Source organism: Artibeus jamaicensis, unplaced genomic scaffold, assembly GCF_021234435.1.
Source record: "Artibeus jamaicensis isolate MK-2021 breed Jamaican fruit bat unplaced genomic scaffold, CSHL_Jam_final contig_452, whole genome shotgun sequence".
Lineage (NCBI taxonomy): Eukaryota > Metazoa > Chordata > Mammalia > Chiroptera > Phyllostomidae > Artibeus > Artibeus jamaicensis.
In genome coordinates this window covers 182,264-196,250 of record NW_026521837.1, presented here as the reverse complement: position 1 = coordinate 196,250, position 13,987 = coordinate 182,264, and the positions used below count along the sequence as shown (strand labels likewise).

The 13,987-nt window shown below is 36.4% G+C and overlaps 1 protein-coding gene across 3 annotated transcripts in view; it reads right to left on the bottom strand.

Annotated features, from left to right (window-relative positions):
- Window positions 1-1,539: 1,539 nt before the first annotated feature.
- The window catches only part of COPS4 (COP9 signalosome subunit 4), a 55,873-nt gene continuing 43,425 nt past the window's right edge, over window positions 1,540-13,987 (bottom strand). Inside the window, exons 8-10 of one of the 3 annotated variants that reach the window (XM_037154818.2) lie at window positions 10,721-10,836; window positions 9,416-9,500; window positions 1,542-2,044 (exon numbers count right to left, since the gene is read on the bottom strand). In XM_037154818.2, coding sequence (XP_037010713.1) covers window positions 1,911-2,044; window positions 9,416-9,500; window positions 10,721-10,836 — 335 coding nt within the window. In that variant the 3' untranslated portion in view covers window positions 1,542-1,910. Of the gene's footprint in view, window positions 2,045-9,415; window positions 9,501-10,720; window positions 10,837-13,987 lie in introns of all 3 variants that reach the window. The other 2 variants (XM_037154820.2, XM_037154819.2) reach the window with 2 other exon arrangements.

The following is a 13,987-nucleotide window of genomic DNA, read 5'->3' as shown; positions in this document are numbered from 1 at the left end:
CTCACCTGTTCTTGAATGTTGTCTACTTTTTCCATTAGAGTCTTTAGCAGATCAAGTTGTTTTAATCCCCTGAGCTAATAATTCCAACATCCCTGCCATAGCTGACTCTGGTTTTGATGCTTAATTTGTCTCTTCAGATTGTCTTATGCTTTGTAATTCTTTTGGATTAAAGCCAGACATAATGTATCAAGTAATAGAAACTGAGGTAACTAGGCTTTAGTATAAGGTTTCATATTAATCTGCGTAGTTGTGCTGCACTTAATGTTTGCTACAGCTGTTAAGTGGTGTTCTTGTTTCCTCTATTTCCCTTTTTTTCCCTTCTTTGTTGTGTTGTTTCTCTAAGAAATCTTACTTAAAAGGTTTTGCAGCTCTGTCATAACCCACTGACTATGCTCTACAGGGTAAGTACTCTATAATCTTATGATTATACTTCTATTTTAACTTTTTTGTCTTCAGCTGAGGACATTTTTTTTCATTGTTTTTTTAGAGAGAGAGGAAGAAACATTGATGAGAGAGAGCAGCATTGATTGGTTGCCTCCTGCACAAGCCCAGACCAGAAATTGAATCCATACCTTTTAGTTGCAGGATAACAGTTCCAACCAACTGAATCAGCCACACAGGCCAGGGCTATACCTCTATTTTTTGTTTTTATTTGTTCTGAGTCCCTGGGCTGAGACCTTCAAAAGTGTTTCCTAGCCTTTTGCCTCCTGTTGATGTGATGCAGAAATGCTAATGGGGCCTGGACTTATCTAACCACCTTTTCCCTAGGTCAGATAAGGCTCTGAGAAAGTAGTTTCCCTTACAGCCTTTATCATGGAACATGATCTGAGTGTATTTCAAAAGAGTTACTTTCTTCTCCCCTGCTCTAAAACACAGAGGAATCCCTAATCTTAATCATGAGAACTTATGTGGTTTCTGAGGGTAAATTCTAGAAAGTATGGGGACTTCTCCAAGAGTGGGCCCTTGGGGTTTTAACTGTTAAGCTAGTTTATAGTAGGCTTCCTCCGGTAATCTGTCAGTTACCATTTCACTGTTCACCCCAGTTACTGGCTCAAGTAGATTCTATTTCTAGAAAGATAATTGCTACTGTGATTCTATTTGCCTGTCTCTCTGGTTTTCGGAGAAGTGCTTTGCTCTGTGACCTCAATTCTCTGGTATAGCTAACAAAAGCCATTGACTTTCAGCCTATTCAGCTATCTTCATATTGTGTGGAGTGATCATTTGCAAGCTCTTTATGTGCTGGAGCTGAAACTGATAGTCGCCCACAAACTTTTTTGAAAGTCTTTTCCCAATTTCTCTATAAAGTTAGGGTGAAATAATCCTCTCTGAGGAGTCTTCCTTGATCTTTCTCTGCTAAATGTGCTGATACTTCGTACAACTATTATAGAAGTATTATGCTTATTATCTATTGGCTTAGTGATTGAGAATTCCTAGAGAAAAGGCATAATGGCTTATCTTTGCATTTCTAGAATAAGGTATAATTATCTGCTTAACTGAAAGGAAAAAGGAAGAAAAACCACTGCTCTCTAATTAAAAACAAAGTACTACTTTAATTTGGCTCACTTCTCCATTTATTAGAATAACCACATTTGGAGAGGCACAAAGCACTTAAGTTTTACATGACTACAAAGTTATCACAAATCCCAAACTTTTTAGCCACAGATATTTTCACTTACTCTGTTTAAAGTAAAAACTTTCAAAACATCTGAGTTAGCTTGATACGCAGAGACCCTGAATGTATGGGAACTACATATTTTTAAATGTTTGTATGTCCTGCTCTAATAATGTCTTCTTTAAGAGGAATCCAGCATAAAAGGGATTGAAATAGATATGCAAATATTTTAGAGATAGTGAAATTAATCTGTATAACATGGAAAAAGGCGTAGTGTGCACAGAAGTTCTGCAAGGAGTCACTGAGCCATCTGGGCTTCCATGGCTTGTGCTGTCCATTCTGGTGCTGTCTGACTAATTTTCTCCAAAAGGTTATTCACTTGGAAGCAAAGTGATTGGATCTGTTTGTCCCATGTTGGCAGGGCTTCTCGAGCTAAAAAAAAACAAAACCAGAAATAATATAAAAAACTGCAATTACTCCTTTGTATTCGCAGCAAATATAACTTAAAAAATAAATATAGAAATATTACCTTTTTAAAGAGTTTACTCCAAAAATCTTGGCTAATAAAATTAAGCTAATAAGCTAAAAGTTAAGAAAACTACTTAAATCACTGGCACAAAATGATTTAAAATAAAAATGTGTACACATAATTATTATTCATGAAAACTAAATAAAACCAACCTCAACCACCACAATAAAGATAGCTTCAGTGAAGCTATCACCAATGACTCGTAAGACACTGCCATCTACTGGGGAAAGTAAATCTAATATATATTCCAGGATGCCTCGCCTTGACTCTCAAGAATATTTTAATATTTAAACCCAAAGCAAACAACAAATAACAACTCATCATGAATCTGGTCTCTATACAAGCAATATCCAGTTAGAAATGAAAATTACAGAGGAGGGTTCCATATAAAATAATGGAACTTTACAAAAAATGGGCACAGAATCAATGAAGAATGAACTGTAAATCTTCATCAAGAACATAAAATAACTTAACATAAAATAACTTGCCCTAGCTGGTATGGTTCAGTGGATTGAGCACCAGCCTGTGAACCAAAGTGTCATTGGTTTGATTCCCAGTCAAGGCACATGCCTGGGTTGCAGGCCAGGTCCCCAGTAGGGGGCGCTCAAGAGACAACCACACATTGATGCTTCTCTCCCTCTCTGTCTGCCCCTTCCCTTTTCCAAAAATAAGTAAATAAAATCTTTTTTATTTATAAATTTATCTTTATAAACTTAAAAAAGGTTTATTGGTCCTTTTCAATTGATATGTAAATTTAAAGAGATTGCAAAGACAATCATCCTTTTATTTGTTTTACTTTCTAAGCAGGACAATATTATAATTTTGAAAATAAAAAACACTGGCAGGATTTTGACATATCTATACAATGCAATATTATCCAGGCTTAAAAAGGAATGAAATACTGACCACATGCTACAACATGAATGGAACTTGGAAACATCACGTTAAATGAGAGAAGCCAAAGGGTCGCGTATTGTATTATTCCAATTATATGAAATATCCAGATTTGGTAAATCCATAGAGACAGAATACAGACTAGTGGTTGCCAGGGGCTGGGGAGAGGGAGGAATGAAGAGGAACTGCTAAATGGGCATGGGATTTCCCTTTGGAGAGATGAAAATGTTTTGGAACTAGGCAAAGACAGTGGTTACACACACTGTGAACATACTGTGAACCTGAATTGTTCACTTTAAAATGATTAATTTTAAGTTATGTGTACTGTAACTTGATTAAAAAAAATAGTAGTGACAAGTTAAGAGTTGCTTTATGAATAGTAAAATTTACGGTAACTTTATTACCATAACGATACTTGCATAATTGGCTATCTATCCTTTAAAAAACAACCAGATCACAGCTTAAAATTATACACAAAAATGAGCTATAGACAGATTAAATTTCTAAATATAAAGCAATAAAAAAACATTATAAGAATTTTAGAAAAATATTAGTTTTGCCCCAAGGTTTAGGAGACCTTCTTAATCAATACGGGAAACTCAAAAAGCCATAAAATGAAAAACAGACATATTTGGCTATAAGACATTTTTTTTAAATGTGTTTATGGTATGCTATTGCCTTATAGAAACACAATTGACAGAACAAGAAAAATATCTGTAACACATATAATGAACACAGTTAAAATTATCATTAAACCAAAAGTTACGGCAAACTGATTTTGGGAGAGGAGTGGGAGGAAGAAGACATGAAAAAGTAACATCAATTAACAGAAGAGAAAATACTAATGGCCAATACATGGAATGATAGTAAATTTTTCACCAGTGTCAAAGAAATGCACAATAAAACAAGAATACACTGATTTGCAAAATACAAAAGAGGAATAATACCTAACTGTTGAAGATGCCATTTTCTCATAGTGGTGGAAGTATAAATGGCTACATCACTCCAGAAAGCAAATAACAGCTATTAAGAATCAAAATACATATATCCTTTGACACAACAAAGGATACAACTTTTTAGACACTTCTACAGAACTAAGTGTACCAATATACAAAGATATCCACAAGAAAACCAAGTAAATGTCCATCAACAGATGAATAGTTGAAATCCATTAAATACTATACATATATTAAAATAAATGAGACATATCTACTGACTTAAAAATATGTCCAAGGTACATTAACTTTTAAAAATAATTTGCAGAACAGTATTTACTTTAAAATACAATGCAACTTAAAAAAAAATCTCTGTATGGCCCCTGGCTGGTATAGCTCAGTGGATTGAGTGCGGGTCTGCGAACCAAAGGACTGCAAACCAAAGGACTGCGATTCGATTCCCAGTCAGGGAACATGCCTGGGTTGCAGGCCAGTTCCCAGTGGGGGACACACGAGAGGCAACCAACCATACATTGATATTTCTCTCCCTCTCTCCTTCCCTTCCCCTCTAAGACAAATAAATAATAATAAAAAGTTCTTTTAAAAAAATGTATGTTTTTACTCATCTGTATAAGCATGTAGAAAGACATACAAGACTGTAGACTAATATTAGTTATGTCAGTGAGCTGAGATAGAGGAATATAAGTAGAAGTAAAAATATCTTATTAATTCTTCCTTTATTTTTTTTATTTTTTAAAAGATTTTATTTATCTTTAGAGGGGAAGGGAAGGAGAGAGGGAGAGAAATATCAATGTTTGGTTGCCTATCATGCATCCCCCGCTGGGAAGAGGCCTGCAACCCAGGCATGTGCACTGACTAGGAATCGAACCGTGATACTCTGGTTTGCAGGCCCACACTCAATCCACTGAGCTACACCAGCCAGGTATTTATTTTTATAATGCTTTATTTGTTACAATGAGCATATATATCATTGTACTTTTTTAATCTAAGAAAATTAGAAAAATATTCCATATTCTAACAAGTTGGTATACATTAAGTTGTCTATTCATTTGGTGACTGGTTAGAGAGACTGTGGAAAGGAGTGAATACTTCAAAATATTTGATGTGGGAAAGAATTTACAACACTGGGGAAGAAAGCAAAAAGACCTGTTCACTTGTATTGGAAAGAGAAAGCTGTAAGAAAAAATATAGACAACCTCTTGGAGACTTTGTAGAACTTTGTTCTATAAGCAATAGGAAGCCATTCATTAGAGTGTCAAGAAACAGAGTAACAATTTAATAATTCTTTTAATTTTTTTGTTTGCATTTTTAAAAGATCATAATCACTCTGGCTGTACTAGGGCAACTACATTAGAAAGGAGCAATTATAGACATGAGGAAAAAAATGTTAGGAGCTTTTTCCCCCTCATATCTATATCTTTTCTCATAACCTTATTTCTTAAGCCCAGAAGTGGTTATGGGGATTCAGAATAAGCTGGTGAGAGTAAGAAATGAAGGAAAGTTTGTGGGTTTCATTCAGATACACCTAGGAGATAAAACTGAAAGAATTCTGGCCAACAAAGAAGAGGAAAGGTGAAGGTGAAGGAATGCTGGAGAAAGTGAACAATGTGGTTTCTGGATGGCTGGTGGGTTGTTTCGTTGCTGTGGGAGGCAGGCAGAAAGGAGACAGAATGAATTCATTTGGGGATGTGTTCGTGCTGAGCTGCCCATGATGCAATCAGATATGAAATGCCTGGAAATCAATTAGAACCACTGCATGTGGGACTCAAAAGAGAGATTTACTCTAGAAAAGTATATGCAAGTAATGCCTGCATAGGGATGGTAACTGAATCAATGGGAATAGATAAGACTGCCTAGGGAAACAGTACAGTGAGAAGAAAAGGCCAAGAAGCCCCAAGTAACCTCAATATTTAAATTTAAAGGGCTTATATAATCTACTATAAAGATGACTAGGAAGAACACCTGGAGGAGTAGGAAAGAAATCAGGAAGAGATGGAGATGAAGGACAGGACAAAAATCGAGATGATGGGGTTGGGGAGAGAGGCATCAAAAGGGAGTAAATGATCAACTCTAATATGTTTAAAAGTCAAGATGAGCCTGAAAGGTAAAAGAATTTTTGTTAAAACCCAAGTATGTTTAAAACTGATGAAAGAGCCCTGGCTGGTATGGCTCAGTGGACTGAGTGCTGACCTGCAAACCAAGGGGTTGCTGGTTTGATTACCAGTCAGGACACATGCCTGGGTTGCAGGCCAGGTCCCCAGTAGGGAGAGCATGAGAGGCAACCACAAACATTGATGTTTCCCTCTCTTCCACCCTTCCTCTCTCTCTAAAAATAAGTAAAAATCTAAAAAAACAAAACGGCAACAAAAAACATGCCAACTGATGGAAAGAAGCCAACAGAAAAAGGATGAAAACAAAAAATAACTGCTAAGCTCAGGTTCCTAAAAATGTTTGTTTAGAAAGGAGGAATAATGGCAGAAGAAGAGAAGAGATACAAACCACAAGTGGAAAATTGGAAAGAGGCTCTGGCCAGTGTAGCTCAGTAGACTGAGCATTGGCCTGCAAAGCAAAGGGTTGCTGGTTTGATTCCCAGTCAGGGCACTTGCCAGGGTTGCAGGTCAGGTCCCCAGTAGGGGGCACTCAAGAGGCAACCATACATTAATATTTCTTTCCCTGTCTCCTTTCCTTCCCCTCTGTCTAAAAATAAATAAATAAAATCTTTTTAAAACAATATATGTTATTGATTATGCCATTACAGTTGTTCTATTTCCCCCTTCATTTCCCTCCACCCTGAACACCCCCTCTCCCACCATTTCCCCCTTTAGTTTATGTCCACATGTCTCAAGTTCTTTAGATTCTATATTTCCCCTACTATTCTTATCACCCCATCTATTTTCTACCTACCATCCATGCTACTTATTCTCTGTACCTTCTCCCTCCTTCTCCTCCTCCCACTCCCGTTGCTAACCCTCCATGTGATCCTCATTTCTGTGGTTTGGCTCCTGATCTAGCTGTCCTGTTAGTTTGCTTTTGTTTTAGGTGTGGTTGTTAATAACTGTGAGTTTGCTGTCCTTTCACTGTTCATCTTTTTTTAATCTTCTTTTTCTTAGATAAGTCCCTTTAACATTTCATATAATAAGGGCTTAGTGATGATGAACTCCTTGAATTTGATCTTATTTGAGAATCACTTTATCTGCCTTTCCATTCTAAATTAAAGCTTAAGCTTTGCTGGATAGATCAGTCTTGGTTGTAGGTCTTTGGATTTCATGACTTGGAATACTTCTTTCCAGCCCCTTCTTGCCTGTAAGGTCTCTTCTGAGACATCTGCTGACAGTCTGATGGGGACTCCTTTGTAGGTGACTGTCCCCTTAGCTCTTGCTGCTTCTAGGATTCTCTCCTTCATTTTAACCTTGGCTAATGTAATGATGATGTGCCTTGGTGTGTTTCTTCTTGGGTCCAACTTCTTTGGGACTCTCTGAGCTTCATGGATTTCCTGGAAGTCCATTTCCTTTGCCACATTGGGGAAGTTCTCCTTTATTATTTGTTCAAATAAGTTTTCCACTCGTGGCTCTTCCTCTTCCCCTTCTGGTACCCCTATAATTCGGATGTTGGAACGTTTAAAGATGTCCTGGAGGTTCCTAAGCCTCTCCTCATTTTTTTGAATTCTTGTTTCTTCATATTTTTCTGTTTGGTCATATTTTTCTTCCTTCTGGTCCACTCCCTTGATTTGAATCCCAGTTTCCTTTCCATTACTATTGGTTTCCTGTGCATTTCCCTTCATTTCAATTAGTTTAGCCTTCATATGTTCCTCTAATTTGTGACTAAAATCAACCAGTTCTGTGAGCATCCTGATCACCAGTGTTTTGAACTGTGCATCTGAAAGTTTGGCTATGTCTTGGTCACTTGGAGTTATTGGCTCTGGGGCTTTGAGTTCTTCTTGAGCCATGTTTTGCTCTGTTCATGCCTGTTACCTTTGAGGAGCGGAGCTTTAAGTGCTCACCAGTGTGGGGCCACCCAGGTCGCTGGGTTGTGACACTGTATGTGGGGGCAATGGCAGTCCCCTCTGCTGCTTCCCGCCACTGGGGCCTGCATGGTCAGTCTCACTGCTCACTCCTTTGCCTGGTGTATCTGTGCGGGAATGTGTGACTGAGGTCAACCTGTCGACTTGGGCCCTCACTGGGTCCACCTGTTGCTACCCCACGCCTGGGGTCCAACCACGGCTGCCTGCACGCCTGAGTTGGTCAGACAGATCTTTCCTTCCCAACCCTGCTCACCTGCTGGCTCTGCCCCTCTCACCAGTCTGGCTGAAGGGTTGTTGTTGGACTTCCGTATAGTTCAATTTTCTGTCTTTTGTTTGCATTTTTGTTACTAAAACTTTGTTGTCTTTAAACTTGGTTGTGCAAGGAGGCACAGTGTTTCCACCTACGCCTCTATCTTGGCTGGAAAAATAAATTAAAATCTTAAAAAAAAAAAAAAAGAAAAAAAGCTGGAACAGGAGACAAAAACCATCTCCAGGACAACATGAAGGAAGAAAAAGACAGAATTAGATTTATATTTAACATTTATAAGTTTATTAATCTTATGAATCTGATAAAGAAGATAATCTTACACGGACAGCTTTTTTTCTTCTGTGAAATATGAAACAAGGGCATCTGCTGAGATGAAAGAGGAAGCGGCAGAGACTTAAGAAAAATGAAATCTGATATAATCATTGCAGAGTAGGAAAAAGAATAGAGTAAAAAATATAACAAGAATCCCAGGTAGTGTTGAGGACCCTTGAGCTCGAATTGGCAGTGGTAGTCAATTTGTCTGGTGTTCTGACTCTTCGACATCAGTTAGCTACTCAAGTATAGGCCTGGGAAAGATGGAGAATAGGTCCGTTCAAGGTAAAGTTTTGCTGGACAGCCAGAACAGGACAGACAAGTGTTTTAGGGCATGTGCAAAAGAGTAATGAAATAATGAGTCAGAATCCAAGCTGGATAAGAAGAATGTTAAAGATAAAAAAGGGCTGGGCTAACTGAAAGAAGGTAAAAGGGTCAACAGACGAGAGGCTGCAATCCAATCAGGCAAGAGTTGAAGGGCAAATAACTGAGACATACCTCTAGAAAGAGAGGAAAATGGTTATGGTCAGGGTGGGTTATTTCAAATTAAAATTTTACAGGTGGGTTTTGGGCACAGCAAAGTCCATAATGTAAATGACATAGGAATAGAGAGGCTGAGGAGGTATTAGAAAATGAGAAATGAAAGAGATCTACTTACCTGCCTGCCTCCATTAGAAATATATTTTAAATTATTTATTTCAGTAATAAGCCTATTCCAGTAGTAAGATTCTAAGTCCAAGGAAATTGTTCAACATGTTTTAGTCACAAATGTATAACACCTCACTGATATTTCATTAGGACAGAAACAAGCAAAACTTCTTACTTTCAAAATGAACTATTCCATCAATCTGATCAATAAATCCATTCATTCGTCCTTCTGTTATCATTTGTGATGCTATCTTTTCTGCCTGTTTAAATAAAAAATAAATTCATTCTCAGACACTTTATTTACCTTATCTAACACATCATATTTGATAAGACAATTGAAAGCTCTTGGTTTAAATAACCATCACTCAGCTTACAAATGTATTTATCTGCCATTCATTACAAGAGTAAATTTTATAAATCTTCCTATTATATCACCTCAATTCTTTCTGGGAACAATCCATTATCATTATTTTAAATTAACTGGCATATATTTTGCTTGTGAGATTTTGAACAAGTACTAGCCTTCTGACCAATTTATATCTCTGCTTAAAATTAAATTAACAACTGTTTTTCTCGCTGGGACCCTCACCTCAAAAAAAATCCTAGTTTTTCTTATTTTATTTTATTTCATTTCAATTTTCACAGCATTTATCACCCAAAAACTCTTTAAGAAAGTAGTATTTCTGCCCTGGATGGTGTGGCTCAGTGGATTGAGCACTGGCCTGTGAACCAAAACACTGCAGTTTTGATTCCCAATCAGGGCACATGCATGGGTTTTGGGCCAGGTCCTCAGTTAGGGGTGTGTAAGAGGCAACCAATCAATGTTTCTCTCCCTCTCTTTCTCCCTTCCTTCCCCCTCTCTAAAAGTGAATAAACAAAAAAACTTTTTTAAATATAAAATTAAGAGAATGTTTTGTAAGTGATACTGGAAATACCATCTCAATACTATTGCTACTTTGTCTGGATTTGTACACAGCCAACTAAAACCGCTGTGGTTACAAAGAATGAAATTAATTCTCTAATAACTCAGTCAACTTTTTAGGTTAAATCAAACACAGAAGTTACAACATGGTGTATTACCATAGTCATTCTCTCAAAGAGAAGAAATATTTAACCAATCTAAGGGCAGAAAATAGAAGTAATAGGCATCTATCAAAATCTTTAGTTAGTCATAAATCAGAAACAACTATGAAATTTCAAGACTCTAAGCAAGGATATTCTCATGAAATGGTTATTATAATCTGGAAACCTTTTAAAATTTTGATTCTATGTCACTTTATCATAAAATATAAACAAAAACAAGGACAATTCCACTATAGTACTATTTTAACATTCGAATAATTTATTTCCATTTATCTCAGGCTTTTTATGTGTATTTTTGTTGCAGTTGCCAATATCTAACAATTATATATTTTATTTTCTCATTACATCAATAATTTAGTCTCTTAATTTCCCTTTTATTTATTGGAAACAAGAATACCTTAGCAGCAGGGATCTCTAAAAGAGCTCCAAGTTCTTCAAAGGTAATATTATTATATAATTTGCTTGCAGACAACAAATTGTGCTCAATTACAGCTCTATCCAAGATGCTAGAACCTTAAATAAATATAAATAAGACAGTCATAAGTTTGAAACTAGTTTTATACTCTTAAAAAATGTACCCTTTTTTCTGAAAATTTCTAAGCAGTTAATAAATCATAATCATTGTTATTCCCATAAAAACTTTATTTTTCTTAAGATTTATTTATTTTTAGAGAAAAGAGAAGGGAGAAAGAGAGGAAGAGGAACATCCATATGTGAGAGATACATCAACTGGCTGCCTCTTGGACACCCCGCAATTGGAGACCCAGCCCGAAACCCAGGCATGTGCCCAGACTGGGAATCAAGTTCGCGACCCTTTGGTTCACAGGCTGGCACTCAAGCCACTGAGCTACACCAGCCAGGGACCATCAAAACGTTAAACATAACTCAAGTGCCTTATTTGATACAGCTTGAACAATATGCAATTAAATATAAATAACATATTTGGAAAATGAGTGATTGGCAAGTAAATACTAACTAGCTGAATTGATTTAACCTTTGGAGTTTGAAGGTCTGCTACCTTAGGCTAGCTAGCAGATTTATAACTTTTCTTGCTATAAGCTAACTCTTATTAACAAACAGCAGCAAAAACAATCATGCAACCTGTTCTGTAAGCTTAATAAAGTCAATACATATCGCTCAATAGAAATATCTCTATTCTTTTGGGCATTCCACTTTTCATATTTTCTTATTCTAAAGCAAATGTGAAAAATGTGCAGAATGTAGAAAAAGCTAACCCTTCATGTATAGCATCTTCCCTTAAATGAGGTAATACAGGGCCTGATGAAGTTCTGGACCTAAGGCCCCATCCTGAAGATGTTAGACTGCTGGGTTCACCCAATTCTTTTTTCTTTCTTTACAGTTTTATTGATATTTAATTGATATATAACATGGTGTTAGTTTAAGGTGCACAGCATAAGTTAATATAGTTGTATGTTGCAAAATAATTACCATAATAATTTTTGGTAAGATCCATCACCTTACCTAGTTACAGATTTTTTTCTTATGATGTGAACTTTTAAAATCTATTCTCTTAGCACCTTTAAAATATAATTACCTAAATATATGGGAAAATGTGAGAGATTTGATATTGTTAAGATACTAATACTCCCCAAATTGTTCTACAGAGTCAATGTAATCCCTATCAAAAATCCAGCTGGCATCTTCGCAAAAATTGACATGCTGATCTTAAAATTCACATGGAAATTCAAGGGATCAAGAGGAGAAAAAAAACAATCTTCAAAAAGAGCAAACTTGGAAGACACACTTCTTGATTTTAAAACTTACTACAAAGATACAGCATCCAAGCCATTGTGGTTCTGGCATGAGCACAGGCATACAGAATAGTGGAACAGAACTTAGAATACAGAATAATCTCTCACATTTAGTGTCACCTGATTGTCAACAAGTATGCTAAGACAATTAATTCAATGGAAAAGCAAAAGTCTTTTAAAAAATATTGCTGCAATAAACTGGATATCCATATAAAGTGAGACCTTATCTTATACCATATATAAACATTAACTCAAAATGAATCAAAAACCTAATATAAGAGTAACAACTAGAAAACTTATAGAAGAAAACAGAATCTTCATGACCTTGGATTAGGCAATGGTTTCTTAGATACAACACTGAAAGCACAAGCAACAGAAGAAAAAAAACAGTTAAGTTAGACTTCAAAATTTAAAACTTTTGTGTTTCAAAAGACACCATCAAAAAAAAAACACAGTGAGAGAATTTTAAATCATTTATCTGATAAGGATCAGATCTAGAATATATAAAGAATTCTTACAATTCAGTAATAAAAGGACAAATAATCAAATTTAAAAGTAGGCAAATGATCTGAATAGAATTTCTCTAAAGATACACAAAAAGGTGCTCAACAACATCAGCACTGAAGGAAATGCAAATCAATACCACTTCATACCCAGCAGGATGGGTAATTAAAAAACATAGATAATAACAAGTGTGGGAGAGAATACGAAAAACTGAAACCCTCGGACACTGATGGCAGTAACATAAAATGGAGCAGCCACTTTGGGAAACAGTCTGGCAGCTCCTCAGAAGACTAAACAGAGTCACCATTACCCCTAGCTCTACTCCTAAGTATATACTCAAAAAAATTAAAACCCTATGGCCATACAAAGACTTTTATATAAATGTTTATAGCAGCATTATTAATAGACAATAAGGTAAAAAGTAACCTAAATATCTATCAACTGATAAAGAAATGAAATGTAATATATTCATATAATAGAATATTACTTGGCAATAAAAGGGAATGAAGAACTGATGTATACTACAACAGATAAACCTTGAAAACATCATGCTAAATAAAAGAATTCAGTCACAAAAGGCCATGCATATGAGGAGGGACCCAAAAAACCGGAATTATCTCCTGGAGGGGGGGCCCCTTGTAGTACAGGCTTCCCCTGCTAGGTGAATGTTGTGGTAACACATCTGTATCAGTGTACCAACTGGCATTGTTGTGAGAGGCTGCATTCAGCTTCACTGAATTTTCTTTTAAACACTCTTTCAATGTGTTTGCCCATTTCATGATGGATGATTTACAAGCTCACATGCCCATACCATGTGCGGAGTTGAGTGTTCAGCAGTTTTTGGCTAAAACCAGCATGACTCCATGCCCCACCCTTCCTATTCACACAATCTTCCCCAGAACGACTTAATTTTACTTCTTTTTGTTTCCCCAATGAGAAAGGTCCTCAAGGGAAACATTTTGCCCATGTGTAAGAGATGAAACAAAAAAAAGCAGAAGAACTAAAAGGGCATCAAAATAGACAAGTTCAAAAACTGTTTTGAGCAGTGGAAACAAGTCTTAATAGGTGTACTCTCAATAGATTGAGAGTACTTTGAAGCTGCCTAAAGTTTAAACATGAAAATATACAAAATTTTTAATAAATAGATTGGGGTTTTTTTTGGGGGGGTCCTCCCTCATATACATGATGCCATTTATGTGAAATATCCAAAATAGGCAGGTCCATTCAGTGGAAAGTATATAAGGGGAAAAAGGGGGAGGGATTTTGAGGAACAAGTATGAAAGACACAGAGATGAGGACTGGCGGGGGGGGGGGATGGGAGGGAGGGGGGAGACCAGGCGGGGGAGTGGGGTGGGATGGGAGAAATAGATTTTAAAAAATGTACTTGA